Source organism: Pleurodeles waltl, chromosome 5, assembly GCF_031143425.1.
Source record: "Pleurodeles waltl isolate 20211129_DDA chromosome 5, aPleWal1.hap1.20221129, whole genome shotgun sequence".
In the NCBI taxonomy this organism is placed as follows: domain Eukaryota; kingdom Metazoa; phylum Chordata; class Amphibia; order Caudata; family Salamandridae; genus Pleurodeles; species Pleurodeles waltl.
The window spans coordinates 267,238,391-267,257,426 of record NC_090444.1 but is presented as its reverse complement, the minus strand read 5'-3'; the positions used below and the strand labels follow the sequence as shown (position 1 = coordinate 267,257,426).

Genomic DNA, 19,036 nt, shown 5'->3' with positions numbered 1-19,036 from the left:
AAGCTATTTTCACTGTAGCAGGGTTGAGTGTATCATAGGAAAGCATTGGGATACAATATTATATTTAATAAAATTTTTATTTTTGGACTTTTTGAAATATTTATTACAAACCCAGATCACTAATGAAGATGAATTTGTAAGCAAAGGTACTTTAAGAAAGTTACATTTCCCTGCTTAAAGCCTCTGGATTCTACATTTAATAAGCTCCAGTGGTCACCTGGCAGCTGAATAGCCCCCTTGCTGAGGTGTGAAGATTACTCCCGGAGGAGAGAAAAGGCTCTGTGTGCTGGGAGACATTTGTTGTGTTCCTCTGGCAAGATGACCATCTGGGTACTGCCCTAAATCTTGATTAACTTCAAAAAGGCCTACCCAGTGATGTGCAAATGTTAGCTAACAACTGGGCCATAGTGGCATCTGCCCAGTCAGTTTCCTCCACCATCCCATCCACCTCAAGGAGCATTTACATACATTCAGAACTACTTGTGTTGCTGGTGGAAGAAATCCCGCCACCCTCACAACATACAAATAGTCTAGTGGGGGAGTGATGCCTATTGCCCACTTCTCAACCGCATATGCAGGGTCACTCTGAAGGCCATAGCACCAGTCGTTGATAATCAAGAGGTGGGGCAGCTAGTAGTATAAGGATATGTCAGCTGCGGCGATGCTACAACAATATATGGACTAAAAACAGGTTCTGAGGACAATGTGAGTAGCTCCCCCCTCAAGGGAACCCACCAAGAACAACATTTATCTGCCGAAAGCACAACTGAGGAATGGTCTACGGTTAGTTCTATAGCTGATAAAAGAAATGGGGCAGGGAGACCAACTTAAAAATTGCTCATCTACCAATCAATGACAACAGCAGGAGTGAGCAGACCCTTACCTCCTCTTCTTTCCACAGGCTAATGCTGATGGCAGGTTTGAAGCCCACAACTAGGTTGCATCCTGGGACACGTATACTCCTAAATATTTATAAGTTGGTATACAATAACTGAACATAGGAGAAGAATCTGCGACCAAAGTTCAGCCTCTGGAGAAGAACAAATGAGTAATCCCAACTGTCGGAACGAAATGCTTTACGTCCACCAGGAGCGCAGCTGCTGACATCCCCAGGCGATCCACAAGGGCCAAGGCATTATAAATACACCTAATGTTGTGGTGCTTGGCTCGGGTTGTCATAAAGACGCTCTATTGACTTTTGACTTATACTGTTGCTATTGACGATGGGAAGGTTGGTCCTGTTGAAAATTATTGTCCTGCAGAGCAGATTTCACCAAGGAGGAACAAGCCTATCCCTTAGCATTCCAACAGACCAGGGAGCCAAGAGTCTTGTGTCCATCTTCTCAGAGGTCTCTGAAGCAGAGGAAAGAGAATAGCAGGAGTTGGACTTGGGACAGGTGCCAGCCCATACCATGTGCCTGAGTACCAGGTTAACTTCTGTGGCTTGCCAGTGCACCAGGCACCAGCTCAGGCACCCAGATCCCAGACAGCTGAACCTCACAATCTGTCATCTGAGTTCCTAGAGTTTGGCTGTATCAAACTCTCAGAGAGCATGCTTATCCTGTGAGAGGTGCACAAACCCACAAATCATGCCTGTTACTCCGTTAAATTGACAGAATTTATACACTATTGTATCTCGTCAAAATTATATCCTTTTATGGTCTCTGTGCAAGTGATTGTCTGCTACTTCCTGTACCTGTTGAAAGCAGGCCTTGCCTACAATTATGTTTGCTTACACCTAACCACAGTTACAGCTTATTTACCGAACAGACAGCACTCATCACTTTTCAGGGTCTCAGTTATTAAGGCCTTCATGCAGGATCTTAAAACCATAATATCTAATAATAATATATTAACAATATATCATATTTTATATTATATAGGAATAACATCATAATAACTTTTAAAATGTACCATGTCCCACATGGAACCTTAATGTGATCCTTGCATGACTCATGCAACCTACAGTTTTTATCTTTGAACATGGCTTTCTTATTTGCAGTCACCTCCCTCGACTCATTAGTGAGGTATACGCTCTCACAATACAAGATCTAATCATTCAGGTTCACAAGGATCGGGTCGTCCTTTGGGCCAACACCAAATTTCTACCCTATAACCATCTGTTTGTATTGTGTAATGCTGTAGATTGCACACACCCACCCTTTTCCCTGGAAGCCAGGGATGATCACAAATGTTTTTCTCTCACACTTTCCTGTTATACCTGCATCCCTGGAGTTGTGTTCCTACTAATCTTTTTCCTTCAGACCTCTTGTTTTGTTGACTTTGTTTTTGGTGGCCTCTGAACTCTGCGCATCCTAGCACTGCTAACCAGTGCTAAAGTGCTTGTGAGCACTCTTTAAAACATGGTAAGATTGTATTATACTCAATTAGCATGGTCAATTTACATGTAAGTCTCTAATAAGGTGGCACTACCTGTGTCCAGGGCCTGTAAATTAAATGCTGGTAATGGGCCTGCAGGGCTGATCGTGCCATCCACTTAAATAGCACTTTAAACATGCCTTAGCCCTGCCACTGCAGCCTGTGTGTGCAGTTTTAAACTGCCATTTCGACCGGGTAAAATAAACCTTTTGCTAGGCTCAAACCTTCCTTTTTTAATATATGTAATTCACCCCTGGGGAGGCCCCCGGACAGCCCAGAAGGCAGGGTGCAGTGTATTTGAAATATTGGACATGTACTTTTAGGTTTTCCATGTCCTGGGGTGAAAAACTCTAAATTTGTTTCTCACTACTGAAAACCCTACCTCTCCCTTAGGATAACTTTAGGGGTTACCTCATTACATTTAGTAAGCTGTAGCTTCCGAATCGGAACAGGTAATTCATTCATGTTTGATGTCTTTGGAATTGTAATAAAAATTACTAGTTTATTGTGAAGTAAAATTTTAAATTATGATATTTAAAATGCCACTGTTAGAAAGATCGAATTTTCTTGCCTAAGCCATTTGGTGCCTGCAGCCTGTCACTGGCTCACAAGATTGGGTGTAGTTGACAAGTTGGCTTTGTGTATTCCTTCTAAACAGCCACACACAATAAGGACCTTAGGTGTGCCTGGATGCATTCTTACTAGTAGGATGAGATCAAGGAGCTGGGCACAGCCCCACTTACGCTTGAACAGGGTGTCTCCTGCCTCCACACAAAGGGCTGCACACATCCTGTAATTAGTCTGGAGCCCAGGCAAGGAAGTCAGGGCACCTGTGCACTTCAAAGGTGCGGCTTCAGAAGCTTCTTCCACTTCAAAGGCAGAACTGGGTATAAATATTGGATGTCAGGCACCAACTCTTCTGTGCACTTCTGGACCTGTGGATACTCTGCCAGTAGGAATGACTGCCGTGACTGCCAATCTGCTAGACTCCGCCAGTAAGTTTGCTGCCCTGCTGTGCTAACCTGCTGCCCCCCTGCCTGGAGAGAAGGACTAGACCTGCATCTGTTGAACCCAGGCCCACAGAGTGACCCCAAGGGCTAGTTTGCTGGACTCCTGACTTGAGCTTCGGGGATAGAAGGCTTCAAAAACCTCGACCCCAGCACCTGGACTCTGCCATCTGTGAGTCTAATCTACAAAGTGGTTCCACCCCAGTCCTGGACCCTTGGAAGTGGGCCTAATGTTCTCTGCCAGCCTCTGTGGATCCAGTAGAGCCAACACATCTCCTCTGCTGTGCATTGAACCTGTGCTTAACCAATGTATCGACAGCGCTGCATGGATTTTTTCCGTCACAGAGAATGGCAGCTGCATGAGGTTATTCTCAGCACAGGCCCTCCCATTCCAAGTTGCTGCAGTCATGACTACCGTGTTCGCCTCCACATCACATCCCTGCACCTCCTAGGAACCAACGCATCACCCTGACAATGCAACACATCCTCGACGCGGAACTTTGCATCGCAAGCCCTCATTGACGGGTCCCTTGATGGCAATGCAGAACCTTGCAGCGCAGTCTTGCTGCATATAGGAACCAACACATTGCTACGGCTGCATGATGCATCTTGGATGCAGACCCTCCCAAAGCTCCGCAAACCAGGATTTAAGGTACTTTTTTCAGCAGGCCTAACAGGGTCTCTGTAACCGGCCCATGCTCCATCGCGGCCAGCCTGAACTAGTGACTTTGTCCCAGCCTGTTGCAGTTTGATATCCACAGGTGTTGCTTTGTGCTTTTTGGTGCTATTTTCACTGACATTTTAAAAATTGTATATCTTGATTTCTACTGATTGGATTTTTTTGGCTTTGGTCTGATTTTATTTATTAAAATAACTCTATTTTTCTAACTAGGTGCAGGATCCTTTTTGTGTGGTGTCTTTCACTTTATTACTGTTTGAAGTGTTGCACAAATACTTTACACATTGCCTCAATGTTAAGCCTGACTGCTCTGTGCCAAGCTATCCGAGGTATGGGCACAGGTTAATTTAGGTTGGCTTGTGCCTCACCCAGACAAAGACTGTGGTTGCTACTTGACTAGGGCTCACACCCCAGTCAACCAACAACCCAATTTCTTACATTTCCGTTTACAGTGCATAGCTCAATCTGTCTTCAACACTGCTTTCCATTTCCATTTCTTGCCCCCATAGTTTAAAACAACCTAAGGGGGGGGGGGGGCAGTGTCTTTGTGCATTCTAAACTAAGAGCAGAGTCACAGGAGGTCTTGTGACTGAAATTTCTTCGAAGAAAAACTAGTTGCAAATGTCTGGACCCAACACTAGATAGCAGGAGTATGCAGAGCACGTTAATAAACACTACAAGCTACGTACAGATAGTTAAAATGATAAATAATATTTTTCACTTCTATATATGGACAGTGTTACTTATATATTCATATCCACAAACGTATTGCGATTTCTGACACTTCTGACATAATTCTGGTCGCAAAACGTTAATACTTTACTGACTACAGAAGTGCAGTGCTTAATTTGAGCCAAAGGTTTCTGGTGCTCGGCACCGGCACTTAATTGTCAATACTGCCACTAATGACAGCCAGCCGTATGCTGCACTGCTTCTCTAATTTTGTGATGAAGACAACAATTGTTTAATTACTATACATACATTAAAAACGACTAATACCAGTCACCCAAAGCACGAAAAAATAACTTGGGTGTCAGGAATTACAAATTTTTAATGTATTAAAAGTCTGAATTGTCATTGATATCGCTACATTGGCAATGGAACCTGGCGATGGTTGTGATTCCTACTGGGTCACAAATTGAGACTTAATAATATTCATGAGGTAGGTTGATTTGCGGCCCACTATGAATCATTTTGTGAAAATGTAAAGTTTCATACTTTAGGAATGCAAATTTCCTAACTGGGATACGGAGATAATCACAATTTGGAAATCAATATTCCTTCTGTTGATATATGTGGCCCCTATCTATGAATATTAATGAGGTAGGTCACAATTTACACCCCATTAGGCATCAGTGCCATCACAGACATGGTGGTCTGCTTCACTCAGCAGACCACCATGTCTGTGATTGGTTTTTAATAATGCGATCTTTTTTAGTTTTTTTGTTAATGCAGCCTGTTGTGCTTTAAAGAAAAATGGGATGCGTTTCAGAAAAGAAAATTAAATGTTTCAAGTTTCATTTTTTAAGAGCAGGCAGTGGTGCTTGGTCCACTGCCTGAACTTTAAAACTATTTTGCTTACGTTCTCAAAAGGTTAATGTGCCCTGAGGGTACGCCTTCCCATTTGCAAATGGGTTACAACCACTTTTAAACTGGTGGTAAACTGTAACTGTTCTGAGACCAGAATTGTGTCGCAAAACAGTAATCCATACCATACGGTTGAGTATTTAGAAGGGATGCTCCATCCAAATACTGAAGAGGTATTTGTTTATTTGTTTGCTAACTCAAATTGCTAACTTGCAATTTGGTGTTTGTACATTTTAACTGGCATTTTTGTAGTCACAACTGACTGATTCTTCTAATCTAGCCATTTGCGACGGCAAAACTGCTTTGTACATCTGGCCCTTAGTCCCTTTGACCCATCTCCAATCTCGATGACTGCTTCACCCCGGTGACTAATTCGACTATAGATATGTAGTCAAAAAATATCATCATATCTGAACCAGATTGTCCCAATGTTCAAGGCTACCTTTTTAGTGTTGAGCACAAAGCGCTCTGTCCCTCGTGTAATCTCTCTGTGGGCTTTTAACCACGCTCACCACATGCCCATCAGTTTGGTTGGTTCGTGGGCCTGCTTTTTAAAATTTTCTTCATCTAATTAGTGAAAGGCATCCATACGTCGTGCCTTTTCCAGTGTTGAGCCCACCTTGAGCCCACCGGCCAACTACTGAAAACATATGAGGCTCTGTGTTTCCGGGATGGTTTCTGGACTACTTTTTCTTTTTAATTTGTAGCCAATGCAATCTCGCTGGGCAGTAGTCAAGCGATTTGCATGATATCGACCCTGTTACCTGGATATTTGCACTTTTAAAGGTTACATGGATAATTGCACTTTTGCCGGTTACATGGATAAATACACTTTTGCCGATACGTTTCACTTCGAGTGAACTTCTGTTTCCTTTTGTGTGTGTGTGCTTTGCGCTCATGGCGGCCGTCAGCTCGCTTATGTGAAACTGTTTTACTTTCCATTTTCAGTTTATGTGGCAAAAAAAGTCTGGTTAGGAGTTTACAACACTAAACTCGTGGAAACGGAAGACCCGTTGCATTGCAAATGCTTGTTATCTTTACTGTGGATATAGCATTGGCATGTTTAGCCCAAGGACACTAGGACGTGGCATGGAATCTGTCATATCTGCTCGGGTTTGATCATGGAAAAATGAATTGCTGAGACGTTATTTTTAAATACTTGGACAGTCTCACATTCATGTATGTGTAACTTTTGTTTCTAGATTTTTTGTTGACATATGCTGCACACGAGACAAGAAATATCTGTCAATCAACAGTAACAGTAAGACAAGCTCAGAAGTCTGGTTGGTTGATTGCCATCGTCCCTTGGATCCACCCTTTCTGGTACAGCAAAGGACAGCTGGAGTTATTTACCACGTAGAGCACTGGAACAATACTTTGTATATACTCACCACGTTGGGTGAGAATTCAGAATACAAGGTAATGCTTTGAACACTCCTAACAAGATTTAAAGATGTTAATCCACATTTTAAGAACATAGTTAAACTAGTTGTCAAAGCCTATAGGTATGGTGATGGTTACTAGCCTTTTGGCATTGTCAATGTTTTTGTGTTTTTTTTTAGTCATAGTTTTTTCAAGACTACATTGTTAGGGAAGCTGCCATTCCTTTCTCAATCTGAAAAAAATATCTATAATAAAAAAAAGTCTGAAAAACCACACATAGTAGTCCTAAGCACTGAAGGGAATACTGGTGGATGTGCGGCAATTAATTTATGTGTGAATATGTTCCTTGTGAAAGGGCAGAATGCCATCACTCTACTGAAATTAGCCAATGGCTGAAGTGGGCTACCCCGTGCAGTATGCTGAACTGGGTAGAAGGAGAATATTGATGACAAATAATAGACCAGTGGATTAAGATGGCTGGTTGACAGGGCCTATAATTAAGTTTACAATACATATAATTTTAGTAAAATCAAAATATCTTGGCTGTGTGCAAGTCCTATTAGTCATTAAGCATACCTGAGTATTTTCTGACTTGCCATGTGGTGCAAAGATTTGGGTGTGCAATGTGAGGACAGCAGGTCCCTGGGCTTTTGTGCCTGGGGATAAAGATTCTCATAGCAAGCCTTAAAGTGTCCAGCCTGACAATTTCTTCACTAACATTTATTTTTACTGCTATTTTTTTCAACATTCCCAAACTGAGTTCATGTTATAGCAAGGAAGAAAGCAGCACTATAATCATGATTACGATCTGTGTGCAATTGTAGAACATTTACAGACAAGATCTGTCACAGTTGGGCAGACCATGCTCATATCTAATTTCTTTAAATTGAAAATTTAACATGTTTGCACAATCATGGAATTTAACATGCTTTACACATTCACAATATGCAAATGCAGGATTTGGATGTCTGCATTTTGCTTTTTATACAAATCGCAATTGTGAAACCTCAAGTAATGTTTAAGCTTCTCAGTGTATTTATGAATTTGCTGTATTCAGTTTTACATCAGTATTGTTCATTGATAGCATTTCTACAGTAAATTGTAGCATGCATATAAAGGCATGAGGTGATGACTGTGTAAACAAGCATTGGCAAAGCCAATAGGACTGACCTTTTATGAGTGAAATTGCATGTTAAGTGATGAGCACGTGTGTATGTGTTTGTTCTGTGTATTTGTGTTGGGTTATATACCTGGACTGATAGGTTTTCTGGATTTCTCTCCAGAACATAGCCAAGTGATGTGTTTTCTAGACCCGCTGGCACTAAGGGCTGAGTCACTGTGCCAATCTGAGACAGAGAACCTGAGGGATTGCAACCAACCTGCAACATACTGAACATTACTTGTGTGTGGTGTATTTTAGGTAATTATCAGTCTTGCGATATTTCACAAGGATAGTTAATGGAACCCATACCCTTTCTAATGATTATTAGTCACACCCACAAACCCTAGGAAACCAGGAGAATGTTTTCTAGATTTATTAAAACCAAAATCCTATCCTAGTGCACACAATATGAATAGTAACTATTATAAAAATAAACAAGGTAGTTGCAATGATACTTATCAAGAGTTATAATAATAGAAAATATTGTAACATTATGATTAGTATTATAAAGTGTCTTTACATCAACATCCTCACCCCCTCCTTGCCTATGCTAACTAGCTAAATCTAACACCTAAAGAGGCCTACTTTGAGTTTCTCAGATGCTTCATACTCACATACTTTTTCTGGACAATGGAAGCAATGTTCATTGAAGAAGCAGCAGCGCTGTTCCTGTCCTGCCTGTATATAAGCAGCTGTTTCCTCGAGAAGGTAGGTGAGCCAAGCTTATACCTTTAGTTTTCAACATGGAAAGGTACTTACCACTACTGGATTACATGCAGTTTTGTATCCCTGGAGCAAGCTCCTCTCTATCTAATACCACTTTGTTATAGTTTATAAACTCTACCTGATCACTGCTGAACATTTTCAAAATAAGCATTTAGCAGTAAAGCCCCTGTAACTTTTCACTTAGTTAGAGTCAATGAAATGTTGGTTATTGTTTGAAAACAATACCTTAGAAAATAGGATATCAGTTTCTATGAAGCCTTGAAAATTGTTTAAAAACCATAACTAGAAAAGAAATTGAAACCATGGAGAAATAAACATGAATAATTTCAAGCAAACTGCATTTTCACGTTGCAATGAATAACAATAATAATTGTGCATTTATATTTGAAACATACACCTAAATAAACCAATGTATATAACTCAAAGGGAGGTGGAATACCTAGAATAGGAAACATATGACAATCATAACAGGATGATACACTGAATGTAGGGGTTGAATGAGTGGATGTGTGGCTTGATGATTGTGTGGATAAATATGAAAATTGGGGTGATTCTAAAAGGTAAAGCTTAATGCAAGTTGGTGATTTTGAGTGAATAGGTGGTTGTATGAATTTGAACAAATTGTGTTTGAACATGCTTACGACAGCCCTCTGTTTACCAGTGGAGATAGGACACAACATAGCTCTGAGTTGTACTTAAAGGGTACTCAGTGAAAGAAAAGCTTGATACTCAGCTCACTTTAGCCCTTTGTCTCGTGAATAGCATGTGCCAGTCTTCTTTATGAGCCTCGTATGTGTTATGCCAAAGTCTGTTCTATGCAAAGTGCCTACAAAGTTAGCTTAATAAAGCACTTGAGTCTGTCTCAGACTGCCCTTTGATGTATCTTTAGCTTCTCTCATTTATAATGTGCTTATTTTTATTTAAGAAATAATAAATGTCCTATTACTTATATATAGTACAGCTACTCTTTATAGTAGATAGTCTCTAGACAACATGATGATTTCAACAGGTTGTTGTGGTTTGGTACAACTGTCTAAAACAGACTGGTTGTTATCAGCAATTCCCACAGGGTTTCTGTGCTTGTAACAGGAAAAATAACTTATTTTATGTGATGATTCATATCCTAGGTTTTGCTCTTTCCAGGCACTGTAAATAACAGCTCTTATTGATAGTTTTCTAATTTCAGTGGAATCCAGAAATACACATTACAGGGAGAGAACAGAAGTCCCAGTATGAGCTGACATGCCGGCTAAACGTCTACTACTTTACCTGTTCCAACTTGAATTAAGCGCGTATTGGATGTTGTATTCTTCTACAATAACCTAGTGCTGGATAACTTTGATGGCATGCTTTGTGAGCAAGGAATGTCTAACTGAGCGCTACCACAGTGGGCTGTTCCTGCAACTTTCACACTGAGCTATGGCGGTTTATTTTTTTTAAACCTTTTTTTCTAGCCCTTTATGGGCTTTCATATTATTTTGGGAAAAAACAGTTATAATAATCAAAAGCCCTTTACGGGCTATCTGGCACCGCAGTCCCTATATATTTGTAATTTTTATTAGTATTTTTTAAATAAATAAAACGCCCTTTACGGGCTATGTGGGACCGCAACGGAGCTGGGAAGGGCTCCCCCCGTGGTCCCTATTTTTATTTTATTTAATTCATTTTTTTTATTACAAAGCCCATACAGGCTACCTAGACCTGCCCCTGCACTGCCAATGCTTCAGCATGCACGGAGCTACTTTGACAGCAGTTCAGTGCTTGCTGAAGCATTTCATCTCTGGACAGAGATTAAACTTTGGAGTTTGACAGCAGTACCTGCTTCAAAGGTCCCGCTGTGAAAACCTGAAGTGTTTGCTGTGGCTTGGCTGCAGCAAAGCCATAACAAACAGCTATGTCCCAGGGGTGGGCACCCCCGGGACATAGCAGGAACCGGCTCTGGAGAGTGGTGGTCCCTAGGGCCATCAGAGGCTCCATGAGGAGGGCCGGGTGGCCCCCCTCCAACAGGACATAGCCCCAGGGAGGTGATGGTCGCTGGGACGCGGGTCCCATAAGGATCCTCTTTCTTTTCTTTACACTTTACCCGAGGGGTGGTGGTCCCTAGGGGGTGGAGGGCCATGGGCCCCCCAGATATTTTTAAATGGATGCCCCAGGGAGGTGGTGGTTCCTGGGGAGCAGGGGGCTACCCCCCATATTTATTAAATTCGAAGCCCTGGAGAGGTGGCGGTCCCCAGGGCAACGGGGGGGCATGGCTCCCCCGCATAGATAAAAATGGATGCCCTGGGGGGGTGGTATTAAATTTTAAGCCCTGGGCAAGTGGTAGTCCCTGAGGCAGCGGGGGCGCTGTGGGCCCCCCAGCATATATATAAAGAAAGAAAAGCTCCAGAGAGGTGGTGGTCCCTAAAGTATTAATGCCCCTGGGACCTGGCCCACCCGGGGGCCTATAAAAAAAAATCAAAAAACATGCGTGGGAGACCATGCTTGTTTTTTTCTGAAAATTCGTGAATCTTGCAAACTTGCGGAAAAAAATATAATTTTATTTTTTTTTTTTTGCTTGGGGGTGGGAGTCCCTCTGGGACCACCCCCCCTCTCACCAGTGCTAAAGGGTCAGGGTGTCTCTACCTTGCCCCATTTTATTTTAGTTTTACTTTTTTTTTCTGCGACTCGGCTCAAGCCGAGACCCAAGATGGCTGCCAACACTTCCTGGTTTCAAGTGTTGTCAGCCAATCAGAACTGTGAATTTCCCTGCACGAGCTCGTCTTTATTTGCGAATACTTCATGGCTAGATATACAAATTAGAATTTCCCTAAATTCCTCAAAAACTACTGAACGGATTTACTCCAAATAACCAAAAGCGTGAGCTGCAGACCGACAGCTAGCTTTCTGCCAAATTTGGTGCAATTCTGTCCAGTGGTTCTGCCTGTAGTTGTGTCTAAAAAATTCTATTGAAATTAACATGGCATACACAACATTTTTTCAGCCCCCTTTTTCTCGGCACCTGCTTGACAAATCACCACGAAACTTCCCATGCGCAATAAGAAACACTGTGCCAAAGATATAGGCAAGTCAAAAAACGCCTTTCCTATGGAAATATATATATATGAAATTCACTTAAAAAACCAAAGGACAAGCCCTGCGTCAGCACCTTTACATCCCCAGTGACTACAAACTACTCCGCAAAGACCGGCCCTCTTGGCCAGGCAGCAGACTGGCCATCGTATACAAATCCACACTCCGCCTGCCAACCAATGCAGAAGAACACTCCCCACTCATGGAGCACTTCAATTTCCAAGGTCCAAGTCCACGTCACCCCTAAGTCCACTTTCTGCGACACCCTCATATATAGGCCCCCCCCACCAGCCTTCATCAACATCATATGTCCCCACACACTCGCCTCCTCAAAATACTTTCTCCTCTGCGACCTCAACTTCCACAACAACAACTGTAACAACCAGAACACCACTTTCCTGATTGAAAACCTCACCACAATAGGTCTGAAGCAACTGGCCACCTTGCCAACACACATCGCTGGACACACACTCAACCCCATTTTCTCCGTTAGCAACATTATCACCGTCGACAACACTTCCACGCTACACTGGATCGACCACTACTGCATTTCTTCATCACCACACCTATCGTCCACCTCTGCACCCTCCACTCCCCACGTAGGAAATGGAACCAGATCACTGAGGAACAGCTCACCAACACCCTCAGCAAGTCACCTCCTCCCCTCACCACAGATGCTAACATCTCAGCATGCGCCAACACTCTAGCACCACCCTGAATGACCTCCGCCAAACACATCCTCAAGAAAGCCAGAAGGTTCTCCCCCGCACTCCAGGACTCCAGGCGCACCTGCAGACAGCTAGAAAAAAGATGAAGAAACAGCAAGTCCCTGGAAGACCTCGCAGCCTTAAAATCCACCATCAAATCTCACCACCACCTCATCAGATCCACTAGGAAAGCAGCCCTGCAGGACCGTATCACTGCCATTGCACACAACACCAAAGAGCTTTTGGCTATGGAGAAAGAGTTTGCCAAACCCCAATCACAAACAGCAGACTTCCCTCCACCTCAAGACCTCTGGAACAGACTAGCCTCTTTCTTCCATCGTAAAATCAAGGGGATCTATGATAGCTTAGGACCCCAAGAACCTCTGAGCCCAACAACAACCCTCCAGCTCGGATCCTCTGAACCTTCATAGATCCTGCACTGCTGAACCAGCCTCACCACGGATGAGACCCGCTCCATTATGAGCAGCATCTCCTCCTGATCCCCTGCTAATCACTTTCCTAACCACATTTTCAACAAAAGCAACACCTCCATCGCACCCGAGCTCTGCCACACTCTTAACTGCTCCATGGAGACAGCTACTTTCCCTGAGGACTGGAAGCACGCCGAGATCTGGCCACTCCTGAAGAATCCCATGGCTGACCACCTGGACCTCAAGAACTACTGCCCCATCTCTCTGCTGCCTTTCCCAGCCAAGGTCATCGAAAATGCCATCATTGCTTCCCAAACACATCGAGGATAACAACATCCTGGACATCTCCAATCAGGTTTCAGGAGCAACCACAGCACGGAGACCGCCCTCCTCGCTGCTACAGATGACATCTGCTCGCTCCTCGACCACGGCCAAACAGCAGCCCTCATCGTACTGGACCTATCGGCCACCTTCGACACGGTGTCCCATCACACCTTCTGTTCCAGACTCCATGCAGCCTGCATCCAACGAAATGCCTCACAGTGGTTACGCTCCTTCCTGACTGGCAGAACACAGAGTCAGACTCCCGCGATACCTTTAAGAACCTACAGAGACCGGCTGCGGAGTACCCTGAGGCTCCTCCCTGGGCCCCACACAGTTCAGCATTTACATGTCCCCGCTCGCGTCCATCGTCAGGAACCACGGATTGCTCCTTCGCCTACTTTGTGGCAAAGAGCTGGAACACCATGCCTCTTCAACTCAGGCAGTCACTATTGTTACCTCACTTTAGGAAGTATCCTTAACATACTATAACTCATGCCCTAAGGTAACTATAACTTGCGTCCCCCTCCCCATGCTTAGGTTTTTTTTGTCAAAAATTGTACTGCAAATATTACATTGATATTATCAATGATGTTATCAATGATGTTATCAAAGATGTCATGAGTGCCGTAATTTGTGGGGTAATTAGCAGTGCATAGCAAGGGCACAAATTATAGTTACCTTAGGGCATGAATTATAGTTACTTGAGGAAAGCTAACCATAACAGGTGTATTTCTATGGTTTTGTACGTTTAAAATGTGAGCCTAACTATAGCATCCCAGTTACCTTGGCTTTTTTAAGTGAATTTCAATGTTTTTTTAATTCTGTTTCCTAACTATGACATCCCTCTTAACCTTTGTTTTTTTCAGAGAAAATCTCTATTTGTATATCTGACAAAAGACACTGTACAACACATCACTCCACTCTACGACACTCCACTCTGCGACATGTCACTCCACTCTATACCACGCCACTCTGTGACATGCCACTCCACTCTGCTCTAGGACATACCTCTCCATTTTACACCATTAAACTTTACAACACCCTGCTCCACTCTATGACACACCACTGTATGACACTTTACTGCACTCTACGCTATGCCACTGCACTCTATGACACGCCACTCCACTGTACGCCACTCCATGCCACTCCAGTCTATGATGCACCACTCCACTCTGCAACACGGAACTCCACTCTACGCCCCTCTACTCTAAGTCACTCTATGGCACTTCAATCTATGACATCCACTCCACTCTACAACATGCCACTCCACTCTACCAGACGTCACTCCACTTTGAGGCACCATTCCACTCTATGACATGCCACCCCACCCTGCGCCACTTCACAGTATGCCCCTTCACTCTGGCACACTGCTACACTCTACTCCATAACATTCCACTCTACTCTTCGACATGCACTCCACTCTGCAACATTCTACTCCACTCTGTGCCCCTCCACTCTATCTCTAATCCACTCTAAGACACACCACTACACTCTACAACTTTCCACTCCACTCTGACACTTTACTCCACTTCAGGCTACACCTCTCCATTCTATTTCACTCCACCCTGCTCCACTCTGACACTTTACTCCACTCTATGACACTCTGCAGCACTCCACTCTACACCACTCCACTCTGCTACTCTACTGTATTCCACTCTACTCCATTCTATGACACTTGACACCCCACTCTACAACATTATACTCTACTCTGCCCCCACCACTTAACACTCTACTCTACTCTGTGCCACTCCACAACACTCTGTCACTATACTCCACTCGCCAACACTTTAGGTAACTCCCTCTTTGCCACGCCATACTACTTTACTCCACTCTACTCTGACACACTACTCCACTCTGCAGTACTCTACACCACTCTATGACACACAACTCCACTCTGACACATCACTCCACTGTGACACACCACTCCACTCCACTCTACACCTCTCCACGACATTCCACTCTGACACGCACTCCACTCAACTCCATTATACTCTATTCTACAACATGCCACTCTGCTCTAACTACCTCTCTACAGTACTCCACTGCACTCTGACATGTCAATCCACTCTACAACATCCCACTTCACTCTACGCCACTCCATGCTAAATCATTCCACCCTACACCAGTCCATGCCAAGACACTCTGTGACACGCCACTCCACTCTGTGATGCGCCACTCCACTCCACTCCACTATACGCCACTCAACTCTATAACATTCTACTCCACTCTAAGCCCTTCCACTATACAACATTAAAAGGGTTTAACACATTTAAAAAAAATGAATCTAATAAAAAAAACAGAGGTTTAAGATTAGTTATAGTTAGGAAAACTTAATTTATTATTTCTATTTAAAAACAACTTAGGTTACAAAAACAATAGAAATGATGAAGTTATAGTTATAAATTTATAGTTATAACTGATGTCCCACCCAAAACTTACTATAACTCGCACACCTCCATACAGAGTTGTGTGGACTCGCTAGTCAGACAATATTAAGTATAACTTGCACCTTCCCCAGGCATTGCTTATACTCTTTCATACTACATCGCTTATAGCATGGTAAATCATAGCATTCATAACAACACTTGTGCCATCTCAAATGACATCATTTATGAGAAGAGTGTGCATGGTAGAGGGCAGAGGTTTAGTTAATTTAGTTTGGCTAGAAAGATCACAACTCTCTGAGCAGAGGTTTGCGAGTTCTAGTAAGTCTTTATTACATAAAGTTATAACTTTGTAATTTCCAAAGTTTGTGTTCTATACGTTGGTGTTGTATATAAATAAAAAATATTTTCCCTAACTGTAACTGATCTTATCCCTTTGTTTTAATTGAATACATATATTACAATTAACGCTACAAGACACGTTTGACACCTTTGGACTACAGAGCTGATTTCCACAAACCCACAAAAGAGCTTGTCCTGAATAAAGTTCTTACTATTTAGACATTTATTGTATTTTGCGGTATTATCTTGAAATTGTGTTTTTGCCTTCAAGCTGGTAGTTTTTTTTCAATGCTAATCAGTTGTGATTTTCTTTCTCGTGATCTAGCTGATGAAAACACCGATGGACTCACGCACTTTGGATAAATGGAAGCTCGTTTACACTGTCAAAGAAAAGCTAGTGGACATGGAGATGATGAAAGATCACTGTATAATGTTTTTAAAGCAGTCCAATGTGCATTATTTAACAGTGATTTCACTTGCTTCTGAAACCGTGGTTTACTCAACTCAGGTTTGTCTCATCTCATTGCTCTCTCATTAAAAAACGTTGAATATTTTGGGTAATTCAGTGTTAAACATTTAAACTCTGCGAATTACATAAACCTTATGCTAAAATTTCAGCCTTAAACTGCAGACGTGGCTTACTGGCTTACCACAAATTTACGAATTAACTTCCAAGCAGAGCTCTATGAGTAGCAATTGGAATGTGTAATATTTATAAAGTCAACGTTTTGCATTTGTACTCTGTTATACAGTCTAAGTGCTCATGTTAGTGCACCTGTATTCCCTTGTTTCCATGCACAATCTTGCATGTGAATTGATGTAAGGGGTATCAATTCGCAGTTCCCAGTTATGCAGAGTAGGGTTGGTATTTACCGCTCCTGCTAAGTACTGAAAACCCCTATTTTGGATGTTTCTACTGCATGTGATAAATACCTCCTACCCCTCAATTTTTGAATGAGAAGTATTAGGTAAAATCAGTATTTACTGAACCAAATTCGAGTGTTTGTCTCTTTCCCGGGTTTTTCCCCTGATAAAGGTCACTAAGGGGGTTATTCCAACTTTGGAGGAAGTGGTAATCCGTCCCAAAAGTAACGGTAAAGTGACGGATATACCACCAGCCGTATTACGAGTCCATTATATCCTATGGAACTCGTAATACGGCTGGTGGTAAATCCGTCACATTTGGGACGGATTACCACCTCCTCCAAAGTTGGAATAACCCCCCTAAGTACTTCTTGTGAAATCTGTCAGAGGAAAAGTTTAGGGGTGCAGTGATTATCACGCTCCTTTGAAACTCTATTCTTGTTCAAACGTCCAGTGCAAACAGGGCTAGAGTGAGTGGGCATGACGATTCAGGACTGTGACCATTGATAATGTGTAAAGTACCCAACAACATTTAAACCATAGCCTTGTGCTAATATTATTTAGTTACTTCACTTTTAATCACGTTTTTTTAATAAATCCGTAGTAAGGTATAGTAGACAAATTATGTATAACCAACTCATCCACTTCCTAGTCCAGATAAAACAAACATCTGCAGTTGACAAAAGAGGTCCCAATTGTTTACCAAAAGGTTTTTAAAAACATAAATTAAATAAGCTTTACCCCTCATCAATAAATGACTACCTTGCACATAATGCATTCTAATTTGTCTTCCTCCAGTTCGGAAGACCATGGGTCTGAATGGTCCGCAAACATCACAAGAGTTCTGTGGCTTCCAGGAAAATGTAGTTTCTAAATTTGCGTTCAGCCACCTGCACAAAGTGCTTCCTCCAGCAAACCCTTTTGCTAAGTGGTGGTAACGTTCCTAATGTGCTGCCAATCTTTCTTTCCATGGAATGTGTTGAGAGTATTACGCTCGGCTAGAGCATGAACGCAGGAAGGTGAGTCGGAGCCACAGATCATGGTAATGCACCACTTAGCCTCCCAAAGACCGCCATATCAGCAGTTGAGCTCATGATTAGCGTACGGTTTTGGCATAATTCATGTGATAAACATGGATCATGAACACAGGAAGCTGGTATCCTCATTTGCTTTTAATAGCCTAACTTCTTCCCTTCTACCAGATATTGCCACTGTTTTCTAACTCAGCTTACATCCACTCCATGCCCTCCCACAACTAATTGCTATTTGTGTCAGAATTCCCCTGAACCTGCACTGATTTTGAACAAGACATATTTGGGAAGACCAGGTTTCAACAAAGACATAAGCACTACAATGTGACTATTCTTGGACCTGAGCAATTGTAACCTTAAGTTAACTGGATTCAGAATTCTTTCAGTAGGACCAACAAATTTTGGTTGCAGCTTAGAGAAATTTTTCAAGTGTAAATTTTTATATTGGTGCAGAAACTTTTCTTGCTATCAGCATGTAGTTTGTATCGTTATCTTTGATTTTCCTGTGGCACCCAGGGATGATTTGTGAGCTTTCTTTAAATCATTTGAATGTTCTTATACTAATGGAGCTGATGTAGATGAGGACATATAATGATAACATTCTGAAATTGTTCAGATCATACACAAGAGAAGTGACATGCAGGTTGTTGAATGTTCAGTATTGCTTCATCGTTAATTCTGCTAACCACAACATTTTAAGCTAATCCTTGTTTTCTCGTAAGGCTTAACATCTTAAATATTGTTCAAAATATTGGTTCAGTTTCTCATTCTGCCCATTTCGTCTTGAGGTAATAACCAGCAGTTATACTGATTTTCATATCTATAAAACAGACCAAAACTCTGAGGTTAATTAATATTCCATTCCCAATAATTAAAATGCATTGCAATGGAATGATGTCATATACAAAATCTGTCCTAACTCTTTTGAATTGGATAATTCTGTTAGTGAGATAAAATGATC

At 42.3% G+C, this 19,036-nt stretch overlaps 1 protein-coding gene across 3 annotated transcripts in view; it reads left to right on the top strand.

The window, feature by feature from the left end:
• The window catches only part of PREPL (prolyl endopeptidase like), a 419,271-nt gene that overhangs the window by 186,214 nt on the left and 214,021 nt on the right, over window positions 1-19,036 (top strand). For all 3 annotated transcript variants that reach the window (XM_069234002.1, XM_069234004.1, XM_069234003.1), the window contains 2 exons: window positions 6,855-7,071; window positions 16,506-16,688. In XM_069234002.1, coding sequence (XP_069090103.1) covers window positions 6,855-7,071; window positions 16,506-16,688 — 400 coding nt within the window. The remainder of the gene's footprint in view (window positions 1-6,854; window positions 7,072-16,505; window positions 16,689-19,036) is intronic.